This window comes from Aulonocara stuartgranti (assembly GCF_965226115.1).
Source record: "Aulonocara stuartgranti genome assembly, chromosome: 15".
Classification (NCBI taxonomy): Eukaryota; Metazoa; Chordata; class Actinopteri; order Cichliformes; family Cichlidae; genus Aulonocara; species Aulonocara stuartgranti.
This window is the reverse complement of record NC_138951.1, coordinates 33,257,394-33,277,645: the sequence shown is the minus strand read 5'-3', so window position 1 is coordinate 33,277,645 and position 20,252 is coordinate 33,257,394. Positions and strand designations below refer to the sequence as shown.

The 20,252-nt window shown below is 41.3% G+C and overlaps 1 protein-coding gene across 3 annotated transcripts in view; it reads right to left on the bottom strand.

Moving 5' to 3' along the window:
- bach2b (BTB and CNC homology 1, basic leucine zipper transcription factor 2b) overlaps positions 1-20,252 on the bottom strand; it is a 102,484-nt gene that overhangs the window by 21,483 nt on the left and 60,749 nt on the right. For all 3 annotated transcript variants that reach the window (XM_082506854.1, XM_082506855.1, XM_082506856.1), the window contains one exon: positions 5,532-7,043. In XM_082506854.1, coding sequence (XP_082362980.1) covers positions 5,532-7,043 — 1,512 coding nt within the window. The remainder of the gene's footprint in view (positions 1-5,531; positions 7,044-20,252) is intronic.

Genomic DNA, 20,252 nt, shown 5'->3' with positions numbered 1-20,252 from the left:
TCACACCAAACAGCAATTTGGAATTACCAATTAACCCAACTCGTAACATGCATGGCTTTGGACTGTACCCAGAGCCACGCTAACACGAGGAGAACATGGAAAAGGCCCTGACCACACCGTGGATCTAAGATTCAAAGCGAAAATCGAAATTTTGCTTGTAAAAAACAGCATTTTTAGGCCATAAAGTTTTTCTCTGAGAACTGATTTTATTATCTTTCTCTCAGATGGGAAATCTCCTCCATGTTATTACACCAAGACTGGACTTTTTCTGAGAATTAAAGAGTCTATGAATGATCTTTACCGGGTAAACAACAGTTGTCTACATTTAGGAGTCTGGTAGACTGAGGGAGGAGGATGTGAAGGGATGGGGTGGGGTGATTAGAGGATTTGCTGTTATGCTTGTCAGCACTGTTGAGCTGTGTTACGGCTCCATCATGAATGTCACACCTACTCACTTCCAACTCACTGCAACCCCAGACAATTAAAAATTTACTGACACAGGACATTGTTGTCACGGTCCTGGGTCTTATGACCCAGTGTTTTGAGTTTCAGTTCTTTTGATGTTCATAGTGTATGTTTAAGCTTATCAGGTTTCCTAAGTTTATTTGTTATCATGCCTAAGTGTTTCTAGTTCTTATTATTTCCCCCTCGTGTTCCAACTATGTTAAATCTCCCTTGCCCTTCGTGTGTTTCATGTCTGTTGTCTTATGTTGTTATGTCTGCCTCTCATGTTCCTGTTTCATTTTGGAGAGATCTCGTGTTTTTATATTATGGATTATGTTTTGAGTCCTTTGTGGTACTGTTTCGTGTTTCCCTAGATCTCAGTTATGGTTATCTTAGGTTTTGCTCTTTGGCTTCGTCATATGGCTTCCCTGTGTTCCATGTTATGTCCACTGTGATGGTTTTGTACCATATTTCAGGTTCCTATATTCTGTCTCCCCAGTTGCTGTTAAGTTTGCATGTTTAGAATTCAGTCAGTGTGTTTCCTGTTTTACTTTGAAGGTCCATGTCTCATGTGAGTGTTTCTAGTTTTGCTTCCCTTGCCTCGTCCTGCTTTATTACCCTCAGCTGTTCCTCCATGTGTTCCCACTTCCCCTAATCACCTCCTGTGTATTTAAGTCCTCTGTTTTCAGTGTGTGATTGTCAGGTCGTCTGTTGTCCACGCCATGTTTCCCATGCCATGCTTCCAAGTTTCTTGCCTAGGTTTTTCTTATTGCTTGTTTAGATTCCCCAGTTTAGGTTTGTGTTAATTTTGCTTCAGTTTGCCTTGCCCTTTGTTTGTACCTCTTCTACTAGCCTTATTAAACGGCTCGCCTTTTGTTAACATTTCAAGTTCTGTTCCCTGTTCCTTGGCGTCTGCGTTTTGGGTCCTTTTTCAATTCATACAGTCTGCCCTCGCCAGACTGTGACAATTGTAAAGTAGTGGTTGAAATTACTTTGCAATATGCAAAGCTTGGTAGAAGTGTGGCCAAAGGGGGCCAGGTGAGGGTCTCTCACTAAACCTTTACTGTCCGCTATCGTTATCATATCAGTACCATATCATATAAGTGGGTAAAATTACAGATCAGACAGATCTATAAAAAAACTATTCTGTCCTTACGTAAATGAAACTACAACAAAATAACAATTCAGTTTTAGCCTTTGGGGATGCACAATAGCAACTGGCTCAAGGCCCCTTATAGGTAAAGACATTAATACAGAGAAATCCCTAACAATGGGAAGACCTCCCTGAGAGCAAGCACTTTTAAATTTCATCTGGATTAAACAGGGAGCAAATGCAGAGAGTATGGGAGAAACAAGCTCTCTCTTTCAAGTCCCTGTCAGTACCCTCACTCTAGCATTTTGGATCAACTGAAGGCTTTTCAGGCACTTTTAGAAGCTCTTGTGCTTGTTAATAGCAGATGCAAAACAAAATATCTTTAGTTTTGAATATGGACTCCCTCAAATCTGCCTCAGTGTTAGTACCACTGGTGGTTACTCACTAGACATTGGACGTCGGCTAGATGTGCGGACTTGTCTATATATTGGTTCTGTTGGACTACGACCAATTCTGGACATCTGTACAACATCCAAACCAGGTCCACAATTTGGACGTCCAACCATGGCCCAACTTTGACGTCAGTATAACGTTAACCATTTGAACTTTATACCAGGCCATTTTTTTGGACATCATCTGGACATCCATGATAGATGCAGGGAATTTACATGATTAGTAAATATAATATTTTTTAATTTACAAATATTAACAATGTTGTTATCAACATGATACATATGAATATGGATTATTTATAAACAAACACAATTTATTATGTGTTAGCCTGCTAAATTATTCAGTACCCATGTTTCTTTGTTGTTGTTATTTTACATTTTCCTGTTTGTCTTTAACTGGTTTATTTTAATTAATAGTCCAGTATGAACTGGACTATCTGCTCAACAGTCTTGTTGATACACACATTTTTCAAGCTGCCTGTGAGAGGCTGAGGAGATTTCTATTTGAAACCCACTGTGGAACTGCTCACTTTTGTTTTTAGCTCAGGTGCCTGCCGTATCTTGGAGATGTCCGCTGATCACACCTTTACACATAACTGTTTCTTTACAGAAAACATGCCCTCCACCCTCTGGAAACATGGCACTACAGAGCCTATAGAAGCAGTACAAAAATGACGTCTAGAATGAGTCTGTTTGACTTTGAAAAGACGTCCACAGCCACACTTTAGCCTGTACACAGAGGTCGTACAATAGAGGCACTTTGGACACTAATTCCCCCACCTCTCCCCCCTCCATAGAGCCATCACCACCTTCAAACTGTTCACCTACAACACCCCCCTCCTCACCCCACACAAAAGAGGATTTCACACCACCTCCTCCCACCACAACTCTTCATATTCATGAAGCAGATGTGAGGAAGCAGTTTAAGAACCTGAATGCTCGGAAAGCTCCCGGCCCAGACGGCGTGTCTCCTGCCACCCTCAGACACTGTGCAAATGAGCTGGCCCCAGTGTTTTCTGGCATTTTCAACTCCTCACTGCAGGCATGTCATGTGCCTGCCTGCTTCAAGTCCTCCACCATAATCCCTGTCCCCAAGAAACCTAGGATCACTGGACTAAATGACTACAGACCCGTGGCTCTGACATCTGTGGTCATGAAGTCTTTTGAGCGCCTAGTTCTCTCCCATCTCAGGACCCTCACGGCCCCCCTCCTGGACCCCCTGCAGTTTGCATATAGAGCCAACAGGTCTGTAGACGACGCCATCAACATGGCCCTACACTTCATCCTGCAGCATCTGGACTCCCCAGGAACCTACGCCAGGATCCTGTTTGTGGACTTCAGCTCTGCCTTCAACACCATCCTTCCAGACCATCTCCGAGACAAGCTTTCCCAGATGAATGTGCCTGATCCCATCTGCCGGTGGATCACTGACTTCCTGACGGACAGGAAGCAGCATGTGAGGCTGGGAAAGAATGTCTCGGACTCCCGGACCATCAGCACCGGCTCCCCTCAGGGCTGTGTTCTTTCTCCTTTGCTCTTCTCCCTGTACACCAACTGCTGCACCTCCACCCACCAGTCTGTCAAGCTAATCAAGTTCGCAGATGACACCACCGTTATTGGGCTCATCTCTGACGGGGATGAGTCTGCCTACAGGAGGGAGGTTGAACGTCTGGTGTCCTGGTGCAGCCACAACAACCTGGTGCTGAATGCCCAGAAGACAGTGGAGATTATTGTGGACTTCAGGAAGCACACAGCCCCACTCCCCCCCATCATCCTGACTGACACCCCCATCACCTCTGTGGACTCATTCCGCTTCCTGGGTACCACCATCACCCAGGACCTGAAGTGGGAGCCCACCATCACCTCCGTCATCAAGAAAGCCCAGCAGAGGATGTACTTCCTGAGGCAGCTGAAGAAATTCAACCTGCCAACACGGACGATGATGCAGTTCTACACTGCAATCATCGAGTCCATCCTCACCTCCTCCATCACCGTGTGGTACGCTGGAGCCACTATCAGGGACAAACAGAGACTGCAGCGTGTTGTGCGCTCTGCTGAGAAGGTGATTGGCTGCAGACTCCCATCTTTGCAGGACCTGTACACCTCCAGGACATTGCGGCGTGCAGCTCGGATCTCAGCTGACCCTTCTCACCCTGGACACAGTCTGTTTGACCTGCTCCCCTCAGGCAGGAGGCTCCGGTCCATTCGCACCAGAACCTCTCGCCATAAGAACAGTTTCTTCCCCTCTGCTGTTGGACACATGAACAATAACCATATGACTGTTCCCGCCACTAACACATGACCCTACGCTGTGTTCACTGCAATCATTCCATGTTTGGCACTGATCACCACCTGCACTCATGTATATATCTTTCAACGTAGCACTCTTAATTCTTATTCTCATGTATATATCCCATGCATATCTCATGCACATATCTTTCTACGTAGCACTTTTAATTCTTATCCCTACTTTTATTTTTTTTCATGTCTATTTAAGTGCTATTTATGACACCATGTTTGCACTGAAGCACCGCAGCAATTTCCTAATGTTGTAAACCTGCTCAACATTTGGCAATAAACCCCCTTTCTGATTCTGATTCTGATTCTGATTCGTACAGACGACAACACTAGACCTTCAAGAGATGTTGAACGAAAAAAAGACCTTGCCTGGTGTTACAAAACAACCTCTTCAGTGGACCAAAATTGGATGTCCAAAAATGACTTATAAAAGATGTCACTCCAATGACAGCTCTAAATGTTAGACTCATGACACACATCTCTGAAAATGCATAAAATGCATCTATAATATCAAAGCACGTCTAGGTCAGAGACCGAATGATTAACTAAAGGTGGCAGCTTTATTGCTGGAGAACATTCGAACATAAAATACAAGAAAACTAAACTAGGAACTCAAAACAAGAAGCTCAAACTAGAAAACTGGGAAACAGAGAACCAGAAGCACGGAGGAAAAACACAGCATGGTGAAGGTACAATGCAACAAAGGGCAAGGGAAAACACAAGGCTTAAATATACAAGGGAGTAAAGAGGGAATGGGAAACAGAAGGGAAACACAGCTGAGACTAATCAGACATAACGAGACAAGGGGAAGCAAAACTAGATACACTGACATAGGGCACAGAATTTCAAAGTAAAATAGGAAACACAAGACAAGGACAAAGATGCAGACTAGACACTGAGACAGACACGACTGACTGGGAAGACAGAAGGAACATGGAGACAAGAGTGACAAGACGAGGAACACGAGAAAGGCAAAGGAACAGAAATATAACACAAGCAGAACCAAAATCCGTGAATAACAATAATCAAAGAATACAACTAAAACACACAAAACACTGGGTCACAGACCCACTACCGTGACAGTTTGTGCTGCTGTAAATCTTGCTTGCAACATTCCTTTTACTACACAATGATTTAATGACCGCTAATGGAGAGCAGGTAAATGCAATATAATTAGTGTTGGTGGACTTGAGTATAATAGTTACACTCTGTGTTAGATGTGAAAAACAATGTTTTATACTCACCTCTGATCCTTGCTCCTGCACGTGGCAGGACTCGCTGTCTCCCTCTGAAAAGGAGCCCGACTCGTCACTAGAGTTGGTGCCATAGGACTGCTCACATTTGATCTTGGGCCTCACCTGGTTAAAAACAACCTCCCCTCCTACACTTTGCTCCTGCTGGTCCACATTGAGACAGCGAGCCACATTAGAGCATGGCGAAGAAGAAAACTCAAACTGGGGCAGGCTGCAGGGAGACCCTCCGCTGCCATCCTCTGCGTAGGAGTATGAGGAGCAGGAGCTGGAAGTTCTGGTGCGAGTCTCACAAGGCGGTGAGCGCGGGCATACTTTGATTGGCACTGGGCAGCTGGTGTTGGGCCTAGGGCGGCACAGGACTTGGGGCTCAGAAGAAGTGGTGCTGGGACAATAGGACTGGGAGGTGGGTAGGGAATGGCTAGCTCCAGCCCACAGCCCCTTTGTCATGTGCTCAGAGAGCTCAATCTCCAAAGAGTTCCCAACAGGGTAGGAATGCGCTGGGTTTCCCAGGCGATTGCAAGCCCCTGAGGAAAATATGACACTGCGGCGGTCGATTTCAACTTCCTGTTTGCAAACCCCATCGCAGGAAGTTGATTTGTGGGACAAACTAGCAGGAAAACCATCCACCTCTTTTGGGGATACAACAGATAGAGCCACCTCCCCAGTGAAAGGGCCTAAGTCTTTTGTATGATCTCCCTGAGAGTTTCCTTTGTCCTGTGGGCAGATAAGTCTGTTGGCGAATAGCTGCTGTGACGTGTTGGGCAGACTGGAGATGTCAACTCCTTTCTTGAAGAAGGCTCGCAAGCAGGAAGGGGACTTGGGTCTCTTGGTTCTTTCTACAGATATAGGGTTATCCATCTCCATGGCTATTATGACATCCGTATCCCTGGCGTCCTGCTCATCCCCTGACAGGCACAAAGGAATGGCCTCTTCCTCTGCCTGTGGTTCCACTTTGATCTGTGCCAAAGGCAGTGTGCCCTGATTTGCCACTGCCCCACTAATGGTGGTCTCCTTTAATGTGCTTGGAAAACCTGAGGTACTGGTATGTGAGGAGGAGTCATTATTGTGCTTGTTGCAAGCCCACTGGTATTTCCGGTACTTGGGGCATCGCGGCAGATCCGATGCTCCATGGCGATCGAAATCTGACCGGCTATCTGTGAAGTTACCAGGCATAGCCATCGTTAGCCGATCGTTGTCGGGGTCTCGACACGAAGTAAGGGCATCTGCACAATGTCGGGCCATGGGGGAGGTGGGCCTTTCTGCTTCTGATTGCATGTTCTCATCCTCCAAGTTATTTGCTTCTCCTGCCACCTTGTGGCAAAGCAGCAAGCCGTCCTCCTCACTGCGCAGCTGAGCTTCCAGGAAGCGAAAGCATGAGTCCTCGAGGTTGTGCATGCGCAGGAATTCAGCACAGCGGATGACCTCCTGAATGTTTTCTCTGCTGAGTAACAGCTTAGCAGTGTAGGCAAACTGCAACAATGGGGCGAATCCTCTGGCAGTGACCTGCAAAAAACAGGGAAATTGCCAGCATTACTATCAGCGCAGCTATTGTTCAGAGCACTTGGAGTGTGGTGAGACAAACTGACAGCTCCAATGACATACAAAAACACTGCAAAGTACTGGTTAATCTTTTTATTGGGCCAGCACTGAGCATTCTATACAGAAGTAAAAGAAGATCTGGTGCTATACTGGACGTAGGTACGTTGTGTCCATCTTTGTGCTCATAATACCAATCTGTGGGACATTCCAGCATCAACACGTCTGCTCCACAGTCATACAGAGTTGGCTTTGCCTACAGTCCTGCTACTGCTGTATTTGCAAAATTCTTATTTGCATTGAGATGTATAAACACATGCAGTGGTTTATGTTTAGTTACCTATTTTTACCCTTGACATGAGAACTATAAAACAAAGAGATAGCTGTACTTCAAAGCTATATGATAGTAATTTTTAAAATAATTAGCAATGATCTTCACAAACTGAACAGTAGATCATAGCGAAAGTTTCAATATTGATAATAAATTAATACTTTTTGGATAATAATACATAAAAACACTTTTCCTTTCACATTTTGTATGATTTCCGCCTATTCCCATTGTCACTATGTGGCATTGGCTAATAGAGGGAAGCTTTCCATTCCATGTTTGTATACTTTATGGAGATCAGCATTAGATTCACACTAGGTTGTGTTCAGCTCTTTACTCTGGCTCTACCAACCAATTCCTGCAGGTTTATCCCAGGTTAGGTTAGGTACATGCAGGTTAGGTTACTTCACTGGTGACAAACACAGTGAAGGGAATGTGATAGAAGCTACTTTTGAGTGTCCATTAATGTAAAGTCTTTAGCAGATGCTTGTAGATGAAAAGCATGAGTAACATAATATGGGTTTAATAAGCCCAGTGTTTAGTTGTTTAGCTGTCTTTGCTGGGGGAAGCAAGAAGCTAAATTACCCATGGTATTCGGTGTGCTCGAATAGCAGTAGCTTCCAAAGGTGCTGCAGTCACTGTCAGACACCCCAGAGAGCAGCAGCAACAATCTGTTTTTTATAAGGACTGTTGGGGAAACTGCTTTGACTACCAGTGGCTTAACACTTTACACTGGACTGGTTTTTATATGGCACTTTTCTACTCTTCCTAGCATTCAAAGGGCTTTATACAAGACACCTCATTCACGCCTTTAACACAAGAACCTTTTTTTCTCTTTTTTTAGCTTAAATGCTTTCTAATATTCACACACATTCACACTCCGATGGAAGCATCAGAGAGCAACTTGGAGTCAGTATCCAGCATCTAAGGATATTTATTAGTAGAGTGGAGCAGCCAAGGTTTGAACCACCAACCCTCCGGATTTTGGCTTACCCAGGTAACTTCACCCTGGGTTTTCTGCACTACAAATGTGGTTCACTTCTTACAAGGGTAGATCCCCATGGATTTTTATTCTTTGTTTTCTTTTTTCTTCTGTTGGCGGCGAACAAATTTATAATAATTTTATTGTTCGTTATGATCCAAAAAAATGACTACTGTACTTGCTGACCTCACATCAAATTTGTACTAATTTGGAACTTTATATTTAGTCTTTACTCTCAAACCCTAAAACAGCACATAGTCTGCAAATGAATGAAGAAGAAAATAAAAACTAAAACTGTCCGGAGCCGGTCATGTTCAGAATTTGGATTTAAAATCAGCTGAAAGAACCAAATTTTCTATGATTCTTTAAAAAAAAAAATAACAGTATAAAAATACGTTGTTGCACTTTACCAAAACCACAAAGTGCACTAAATGTGGTATATTAATGCTGTGTTCTACTGAATTCTACTTACCTCTTTCATACTCCTGGCAACAACAATACAGCAATACCTAACCCTCCTAATCAGTCACATTCATTTCACTTTGATGTGCGACAAACCGAGGTGATTTCCATGTCTCTTTTATCAGGCTGTGGGACAGTAAGCTTCAGTGTTTCAGTGGATCCACTTTACATTTTCAGAGCACTTTACATCACCTAAGAACCTAAAGCAACTAAAGCTGTTCATAAAAAGTAGTTCAAACAACTGTAAGAATATCAAATTGACAATGTACTTGTAATATAAACTAGATAGATAGATAATATAATACAATAAATATAATTTACCAGCAAATAATGCCACTCAACTGAGTGTATTTCAGACTAAAAGAAAAAAGACACATAAAACAAAAATATTTAACTTTAGTTGTTCATTATGTCCATTACTCAGTTAGCTACTCTGCAGAAAGAAGTCCAAGTAGGAGCAGTGTAGTATGTACATGTACATATATCTTGAGCTCATTTGTTGTATGGAATGAAGAAGATACAAACTGCCATGTATCGGGGTTTTTATCAGTCCAACAAGTACGAGCTAGCAGAACAAATGTCAGAGAGAGTCTTACTCTTGCTTTGGATTATTTCTTGTTATACTACAGACCAACATATTTACAATTTAAGAACTTCCTAGAGTTTTCTAGAATTTTCCACTGCTCACATCCACATAGTTTAAATTAAAATTAGTGATATCTTTGGCACACATCAGTGATAAATCAGTAACTATTTTAGGTTTCAGGTTCTTAACTAAGGACACTTTAGCATATAGACTGGAAAAGGTAAGTCTACCTCATGAATTACAGCACAAGTATGTATTTTTTTTATTAGTGGGCTATACAAACTTGTAATCAAATGTAATCAAACCTGTAGAAAATATAGAAACCATACTAAATAAAAAAATCAAATGTTTTGCTGGACTTAGTATTGTATGTTTGATTCTTTTCTGTGCTTATTGCTTAGATGGTCAAGTTGGTGTATTCCCTCCGTGTTTTCAATTTTGTTTATTTAGTCTCAGTGTGTTTATTTTATTTACTCAGTGTTCCTGACGTTTCCTTCTACGTCATTCCTCTATGCTAAGATTAGTTTTGCGTCTGCGTTCTCCTGTTTCATTATTGCTTCTTGCTTCCTGTTGTATTTTGGTGCCATTTGTCATTTTTGCATTGTGTTTATGGTAAATGTATGGGTTCTTATACTCATACTTCTCTACTCTACTTGAGACCACATTAACCAGACCACATGCCCAATTAATCCATTCATACCAATTTATACAAGCGCTTTTTTCTACACCTATTTGCTTTCTATCTACATTTATACTCTGATAAAACCATTGGGGAGCAACTCGGGGTTCAGTACCTTGCCCAAGTATACTTTAGCATGCAGACTGGAGCAGCCAGATACTGCACTGCTTGTTACTGGTTTGCGATTGATAACTAAATTTTATATTTAAAAAAAGATTGTAATGAAATGAAATACAGTGTAAAATGTTTATTTCATCACTAAATATATTAATGCAGTGTATGTTTTCAATTAAAGTTTATTACAGGTTTCCAAAAGATAATCCTTATTTGGGATTTTATGGAAGTTACATTTTGACTATTATAACAATAACATTTCATCTTTCATGGATCACTCTTCCTTAATTAAAACAAGTCTCTCTTACGACTAAATGACTTCACACTGTAAAAGCTCAACATTCTTCTCCAGAATTTTCAGCTGCCTTTTGCAAGTTTGACTTGCATAATTAGTTTAACTGAGTTTCTCTGTTGCTGTGACATGATTACAAATAGTCTTGTTTATGATCGATAGATATAAGTGTTTAGAATATGAATACCCATTACTTAGGTTACACCAATAATTTATTTTTAAAGTTTTTTTTTTTTTTTTAAATGTGCACATTATCACAGTTTGCAGAAAAAAAACACTGCCCCAATGGTAAAAATTAGGACCAATCATTTAACTTGGCGGCTCTGCAGCTCTTAAAGATACATGACCAGCTGTCACAAAGTCAGTATAGTAACACATTAAAGCAGCACCTGGAGTATTTTCCATCCACCTGAGGAAGCCTGTACTGAGAACAAGCACAAGTACAATCAAAAGAAAGATACATATACAAAAGATGTGTGAATTCTATAATATTTTAGTTTATCTGGTGACTTCTAAGACAGGTAATGGATGATGGTTTATCCTTTTCAAAAAAAAGGTGTCTGCTTATCAAAACTTCAGCACAGTCCCAGAGTTGTCACAGAACTTTCAAGGGTCCTCAACACTGGATTAATGTAAACAGTTGGTGTAGATGTAGTAATAGTTTTAATAGTTTTAAGAAACAAGAACACATTAGTCAGCATATACCCTTAGTTTAAGAATATATCCTGTACCTGCAGGGTACAATGCAACTGCGTCTGGAAGCTATCCCTGTTTATCCAGTCTCCAGATGCCTCTGCTGCAATGCGCCTTAAAGTGGGTTCCTGCTCAACAGACTTCTGAGCACAATCACTGACATCAGTCATTGTTAAAAGCAAACTGCTGATGCTGTATCTGTGATGGTGAGTGTGCCTCTGCTAGAGTAAGTGTGAGTGCGTTCAACTGTGACAGATTGGGGTGGAGGGAGGGGCTTTGACTAGACTATCTGCTAATAAGCACAGCACAATTAATAAACAACATACTTCTGTATTTATCCAATAATGAACTTCAATAATGACAGACTGTGTGTCTTTTACACTGCTTCCGTTCTTGTTGCATCTTAAATCATCTTGATGACAGTATGTTAATTTCTGCATTATAAGGCTACTTTACAGATTTATTATCATAAAGTCACAATTCTGTAGGATAAGAACTTATCTGCCATTGCAGTGAGATAATTACACTTGTAAAAACTTCAAGGCAACAAAAACAAACCATGAACCCTACTCAAACCTCAAAAAGTAAAATAAAGTGCTATATAGATGTATTGTTAAAATGTTGGTGTACCTCCACTTTTGTGCTTGCTGTCTGCTCTGGATGTGGCAGGATTGATTTCACTTTTGGCCAAATAAAAGGCCAGTTTTTTGTTGGAACAATCTGCCTCTTGTGTCCTGCACCTTTACACTCTGCACATCTGCTGTGATAGTGGCAGCCTAAGTGAGGCTGAGTGGCCGGCCTGCTGCATTAACAGCAAAGTTGCTGGAGGAAAAGTGCTGAGTGAACTAGGAATCTATTTTCAGCTAGTATCAGCAGCTGCTGCCTGCAGGAGCACATCTTTATGTGTGCCCTGCACCATATGTGATTACTCCACTGTTACAACCAGCACAGCCACTTAATGAAGGAATGTGTAAAAGGAGCAACAAAGGATGGATGGAGGGAGGGAATAGATACTGAAGGTATATAGAACTAGCACAGAAGAAATGAGATAAAGAGAGACTGTTACTATTGGTAACTAGCTGTTAAAGGGAGAACAGTAGGGGAGGGAAGAGAGCTTCCTTCTCACTGGTGCTGCTAGCAGCTGAAAGTCATGGTAAGTGTACAACTTAACACAAAGAAACAAATTAATCAGTGCAACAGACTGGGCCCATTTTAGGGTAACAGCCCTGCTTTGCATCAGAAGTGGATAGATCATACATTACAGGGCAGAAAATTACAAGCAGTGACAAATCATACACACACGGACAATTCACATGGCACCTTTAGGAAACCTGCCAAATATCCTTTCATAAACTAACAATAGTACACCGGCTCTCTCTCCTTCTGCCCTCACCCTGCACTTGCTCTTACTTTCCTATAATTTATTCAAATGTCCTCCAGTGAATTCCTGCATGTCATGCATGTTAATGAGGACATGGCATAGCATCACAATGAGTGTTTCCCCTGCAAAAGAGAAAAACACTCCATCTCTATTGGTGACAGTAGCTTTTGAAGGAACCTGGCATTATTCTCTGTGTGCTCAAACAAACAGTAAGAAGCCCTAATGGAAATGAAACAGGCCCTTTACTGTACGCTGAGATGACATAAGATAAATCTGAGAAGTGGGAAATTGAGATGGAGATGGAGCACAAAGCTGCAGCATAAACGAATACAATAAAACTATGCTTGTACCTTGCTTTTAGTTTCACTACCCCTTGTCACATTATGAGATTTAGTTCAGCTGTGTCTTGTTTTCCCACTTCCCCTGATAGTCTGCTCAGAGATACTGAGTACAGCATCTCTGTAATTCTGAGACAACTGGTAGCATAAGGAAAGTGTCATCCTCAGTGGCAACAGAAGCTCAGACGTTCCTGGTGCTGAGCTGTGGGGAAGTATACCTCCCCTGACACTGGATTAAATCAGATAGTGTATGTCTAATCTGCTGCCAGTACAGCTTACAGTACAGGCCAGACACTGGGAGGACATGACCTCACCTCCACTGTTTAAGACACAGCAAGATTGTGATTATAGTGTTGTTTTCTAAAAAAATGTAGAAAACCGAAATAAAATGCTAGGAACATGACATTCAGCAAATGTTGTTTATTCACTATGCTTCTATAGAATACTTGCTTAGCCCAAACTGATGGAATGCCTGGTTATGGAGGTTAAAAACAAAGACCATAAACGTGGGGATTATACTCCTCTACTCTCCCTGGCACACTCAAAACAGCATCTTAGGAATGATACGTCTTTGCTATATCCTTTCTCGTCCTGGCAGAGAAATTGCCCAAAGTGCCAGTGTAGCTTTAGTCCCTTTGCGCGTGTTGCGATGCAGTTAGGCAGTATTCTCCTGAACAATAGGTGTCATCACTCTTTGCTACCACTAGCACTTTGTCCCGTACTGCCTGGCAAAGGACAAAGGACAAAGCTGTTGGCATATTGACTACTTCTGCCGGTTGTGCACCTCTTGATTTTTGTAACTTGACACATTGTCCTGCTGCTATCGTAGCTGGGTTGAATACATGTTGATTTTTACCAGCATTTTAATGATATGTCAATACCAATTGCGATCGTGGCTCAAGAGTTGGCAGTTCATCTTGTAATGGGAAGGTTGCCAGTTCGAGCCCTGGCTAGGACAGTCTCGGTCGTTGTGTCCTTGGGCAAGACACTTCACCCGTTGCCTACTGGTGGTGGTTAGAGGGCAGCCAGTGTCCGGCAGCCTCGCCTCTGTCAGTGCGCCCCAGGTGGCTACAATGTGGCTGCCATCACCAGTGTGTGAATGTGTGTGTGAATCGGTGGATGACTGAATGTGTAAAGCGCATTGGGGTCCTTAGGGACTAGTAAAGCGCTATACAAATACAGGCCATTTTACCATTTACCAAAGCTCAGAGATTCACAGATTAAACAGAGTGAGATGTTGCAGCAGTTTGAAAAGATGAACATTTGTGAATGGTGACACTTCTTGTTGAGGGCAATACTGCAGTGGCTACCTGTGGCACAATGGCGAGCTTAGATTGATTTGTCTGGGTGTTGATGCCTCTGGTGGCATTTGAATACAACGGGGCCCAAATAGAGGCTCCCTGCTGTATCGAGGGGGTTGGGTGAGCACTACTCCCACTGAAGCTCATTCCCGTAAAGCCGCCTCTTCATCTCCTAATCCCCATCTTTAAGGAAGGCAGGGGTCTGTCTCTGGGCTCTTACTACCACCATCTGTCTAACAAGCTATATATGTGATTGTTCAGCGCCGGTGCTTGGTATGGGGTCAGACTGTGTGAGGCACCTTCAGATGCATTTTGCAGATGGAGTCCTTGATCAAGCTGAGTTGGTGGATGGAGTACCTCAAGACATTTTGCCTTGTAAGTGATTTAAAAAAACAAACAAACTGTAGGCAACAACAACTACTTGGTAAAGCTTGGAAAAAGATGACTGAAGAGCTATTTGTAGTCTTATTCATAAGAAGCAAAATCACAGTGGAACATAATGCTTTTCTGTTCCAGAAGTCACACAACACTGATTTCACCAAACATCTGTCTTTGCTTTCATACCAAGACAGTCAGTTATTGGCATTGCTGCAAGAAGTTGCTTTTAAGGACCAGGTGAACAAGTGTCATCTTAGAGGTGGGAAAATACTGTAACAACAAAACATTAATGTAATTTTCTAGCTGATCATATACTGGGGCATAATTATAATGCCATCTTGCCATAGGCTACAGTAGAGGATGAAATATTCTATGAATTTTGATGCGTCCAAAACTCTCTCAGCCACAGACAGAGTCAAATTTAAACTACGCAAATTTATAATTTCTACATTTATAAGCAAACAGACGCTGCTAATTCATTTCATTCATGGCTCAAAAATGACAGAACCAGTAATGTACTTGGTATACTGCTTGTTTTGTTTTTACTCTCCCCTTATTTTACCTTGACTTGCTGGTTAGGTTTAAGTATTAAATTTCAAGTGGCATAATGTGATTTTAGCCAGTGGTTCTTTGGGAGTTTGCATGTGCCGTCCAGGTACCCCGGCTTCCTCCCACAGTCCAAAGGTAGCCGGGATAGGCTCCATTGCCCTGTTTTCTAGTGCTCTATAGGTGGAAATGTGCAATTGAATAATACCTATTTCCCCCCCAGAATTATAATACTGCATTAATCCCAGAGGAAATGATTCTACCATTCTAGCAGAGGATGGTTTCCATCAATCGACCTCTGGGTTATGGGCCCACCATGCTTCTGCTTTTTTATCCCTATGATAAACTAGAGTCACCCATGCAAGCCCACAGTCACATTATTTATAGATGAGAGACCTGGCTACTCCACCTATCATTGGCGGTGGACTTCAATAGCTGAAGAAACACCTGACTGCATACACCTGAGTGTCAGTTAAGTGTTGAACATATGCAGCTAAGCTAAAGGCTGCTGCTTACAGCTGACACAGACAGTGAGGGTTGAGCTAGCAACTCCAGCGACAGAGAAAATGTGGCATTTAAACTAGAGGCAGAGGTGCCTCAGCAGATTTCAGTCACTGAAAGTAAAACAACAGTAATGTAACGTCAAAAAACCCCTGATGTTACATTACAGGAACATCATGGCTGCAGTGTTGGAGAGATATATTAAAGAAGAACCACAGAAAGCTGTTAAAATAAAAAAAAGATGAAAAGACTAAAAAAAAAAACCTGACAAGTGACATTTTGATCTTTTATTGTATACCATTCTACATTACAAATGTGTGTCTTATATCAAAAATACTATAAATACACAAGTTCACAAGTTGACAAATAAAAGAAAAACCTGAAACCCTACAGCGAGGGGATCACCTTTATTCTATAATATTGTCTGATGTTTATATCCTTATTCATAGATTCTCCAGAACAAATTAATGTTCATATATATAAGATTATTCATATTCATGTGTTGTCCTGCCATGTTGATTAAATGTGAATAATATACGATGCGTTATCAAATGAAATAAAAAGGAACAAATTCCCAGTGAGACTCACTCTTTGTGGCACATTTAAGACTGCATTTGAAAGATATTACTTTCTACACTCTGTGTCACACCTGAAACACAAAGCAGCTGGTACATCATTCAAGCATGCAATCATTTAATTACAGGGATGCTGATTTGAACACATGTGAGCTGTTCTCTGCAGTCTTTCTTTGAGTTAAGCAGATAAAAAAAACACAGCTCATTTTTCTTTTTCAGTAAGTGCAGGAACAAAGTCATTTGGCAGGCATTACTTTATTAATGCACGCTAGCACCAGTGAGGAGCTGCAGCACAAGTGGGATGCGCCCCAGTTTTCACAGCACCGCATGTCTATAGGAATATGAATGTGTGACACCAATACATCAGCAAGGTGCTTTTATCATGTGTTTGGCTGAAGAGCTCTGAAGTAGCTCTGTTTAAAGCGACAGTGTGAGATCTGAGGTGAGGAAGAGTGAGAAGTGTTGCTGAACCTGATGAGCACAGAACCCAAGGTGGCACTGATCTCACCTCAAAGTGCTACATGCCTCTAAAATCAGTGCCAGCAGCAGCTGCCAGGTGATAATTGGCAATATCAGCACTTTGTACACCTTTCCCTGAATCTTTATCCTATAGCAGGGGTGATTCTAGGTTCAAACTTTTACGGGGGCTCTGCTTCCAATCATAATGTCATGCATGCAGTGCCTTGTAATTAATATTAATGTCTTAGGCTGTTTGCAGATGTCATCAACATGACAATGGTACCTTCAAAACCAAACCTATTTAGCTGGATGACCTATTGTAGTGTCTACAGGGATGGGTATTGAAACCCGGTTCTTGTTGAGAACCGGTTCCCACTGTTTCAATTCCTTGGAATTGTTTGCCATTTTTGCAAACGATTCCCTTATCGATTCCAGTCACCCGAATGAAGTCACCACGTTGCGGAGCGTCATTTACCTGGCAGGAAACATGGCGACTCAGGGCAATACTTGCAAAGTAGATACTTCATTTAAGGGAGGAAACACTACGAATATGCAAAAGCATTTGCTCACAAAACATGCGATGACCTTAAATGAATGTCGTGTTTTTAATTCTGCTCTGGACTCGTGAATCTCAACCCAGCAGCAGCGGTAACGTTTGCACGTCCTCTCCCGTTAATGCGGCAGGTAAATAATCAACTAACAGTGCATATTATGTTAGCGCGATCTGCCTTATTACAAAACCTGCCATTACTGTGCATTTAGGTGACCATGATGAGTCTGGCTCAGATGCTGGCAGTTCTCGCTGCAGTCTACCGGTAGCGTCTCCTTTCAGGCCAGGATAGATCAATGTCACCAAGCAGAGACTAAGTTTGTGGTAAAAGGCTTGCACCCATTTGCCACAGCAGATGCCCCCGATTTTCAGTAAGTGAATGTGTTTAATTGTAGGCAGGGACATTACTGGATATTCTTGTGTAATTGCTACAGAATAATTTGTTATACTTTGTTATTGCTACAGAAGAATATTTATTTTATTGTTTTAAAATTAACAATTTTTTTCCTGGGGACCCTGTGACACCCCATTGAAGAGCCGTAGGCTGTGGATCTCTTAAGATCTCACTGTTGGGTTTGTAAGGCCATGTTGCTCCTAAATTTCTATCTTGTTCAAAGAGAAGATATAAAACAAAGTTCTAAGCTAATCGACCTTAGTGCTCTCCTTTTTAAAAAAAAAAGAATCCATAAAGAATCGAATTGTTAAACAGAATCGAAAATGGAATGGTGAAAATCTTATCAATACCCATCCCTAAGTGTCTAAGAATAATAATTCAGAGTGAATAAGCAGACATTTAAATCTAATCCAGCCTTTCGAGGGTGCAGCCTTTAGTTATCAAATGCGAGGCAAAGACGCAGTCTTTAAAGAGGTTAATTAACTATTTGCGGCAAACCCAACAAGATGAGAAACATGCACAACACGCTTTTGAATTCATGCAAACTCAGACTCAGCACAGAGCATTGTGTACCCTAATTTCACAAGTGAAGAATAGATTTGTAGTCCATCACAGCAATGTAGTGGCAGCCATGTTTGCAGTCAATCCTGTAAAACGCTCCCATTCATATCAATGTGTTCTCTTCAGAATGGCCAGTGGCATGTTTTAAGTGTGCTACTGGAAAACACACAAAGCATCTGCGAAATACATAAAAAACGACTTTGTGAAAAATAACTTTTGTTTTTCCACCCGACTTCTCTATTTCGTGTATAATCTGTCCTTTCTTCTCCATCCTCATCACTCAACTAGAAACTAGAAAATATCAAAAATATAATCTTACAATAATTATTATAAGCGCAAGCGGGGATTGCACAATCGTTGTGGGTAAAACAGAAGCCAAAGCTTTATCATTTCTGGTGATTTTGACTACGTGTCCACTCTCGCCTGTTTCTTTTGCTCTCTCCGTTTTTTGTGGCATCACCCAAAAGTTAAATGTTACAGTGAATAAAAGACATTAACTGATCCATATCAATTTATAGCTGAATGCAGGCTGCTGCTGGACATAGGTAACATCATTGTGACTTGCTGTCACCTGGATCTGGAGCTGTACTGTAAACAAATGCTGAAGCCCAATTTGATCAGAAAAGGAAGAGAATTTTTTTTAACAAACTAAAATAATAATGTACATCAGTTCCTTGGCTGGCAAATAGCGATGTCCTAGCAGAAGGTTACAATTAGCTAATAATCTCTAGTGATTTAAGCTAAACGAATGTTTAATAATGTTTTTGACGTTATTTTGAGAACAAATAAAAATACGCAGTAATATCTATGTTGCCTATGTTCTACAGCAACAGAACACAGTAAAAAAAACAAGCAAAACAAACAAATTACTTGAAGAGAAAATCAGTACATGTGGCCGAGAAGTAATAAATTATTAAAACAGAAGCAGATGGATTTCAGGTGAAATTCTGGGATATTTGATAGTACCACTGTGAAACCCGAAGGGCTGGCCAAGCCCCTAGAGAGAGGGACCAAGATGAATCCAAATCAAGTGACTACTTCTGATTTTATCTCAAAACATAAAAGAAACCTTCCCCAGACCTCTGCTCTGTCATAATAACTTCCTTCTTTAAATGGCATAAAATAATGCTTTGTTTTTTCCTGTATTTAAACCCAGATGCAACATCTTAAAGAGTAATATCAATTTTTCCTGGAACTGCACTAGAGATCTCCATATTCCTTACTTTGCTATTTGTCCACATGTGCAGCTTCTTTACATGTTTCTGTCATGGAGTCAGGTTTGAAGTATTTTCATTGTGTTTCCTAGTGTTTTACCCTGTGTCTCATGTGAATCTCTCTCTGTGGTCTAATAATGTTTGCCTATGTCAAATTCTTCCTGTTTTATTTTTGGAGTGACTTTCTTTGTGCATGACCATTTGTTTTGCTTCCTTTAGTAATTATCTGCATCAATACAGTCGTGTCCTTTTTTTTACTTTCCAGGTTTCCATGTGAATATTTCTTCAGTCCTTTTTTTCTTTTTGCTTTCCTAAAGTTTTTTGCTTTTGTTCAGTAAACTTTCTTGTTGTGTTTGCATTTGTTGATAAATCTTGAAACAGTATGATTAGCTAGCTGTTGTAGCGTGGCTGTGCTAGACGTGCGATAGCAAATGTTGCATTGTGATAATCAAATACTTCAAACATATACTTTGTGTTGCAATTGAAATGACCTGAATTCAGACGTTAAGGTCACAGACCTCAAGTGTCTTTAAGTTTCCTGACCCTAATAAGTTGCATTTTTCTTGAGCACAACAGCTGAGCCAAGCCACAAAGATGAGATTAGCTCATCTGATCTTGATGCAAGCCTGCATCAGCTGATTCCTCAATAGGTAACAACTCTCACAAAATATGTGCTACTTAAGCGCACATTTGCACATCTGCAAGCCACTTTGCAAGCCACGTCCAGATGCAAGCCACGTCCATATGTCATACTGAGTCTTACTTTGGGGTGGCTGTGGCTCAGAAGGTAGAGAAGGTCATCAACTATTCAGAAGGCAGGTGGTTCAATTAGGTGCTCCAGT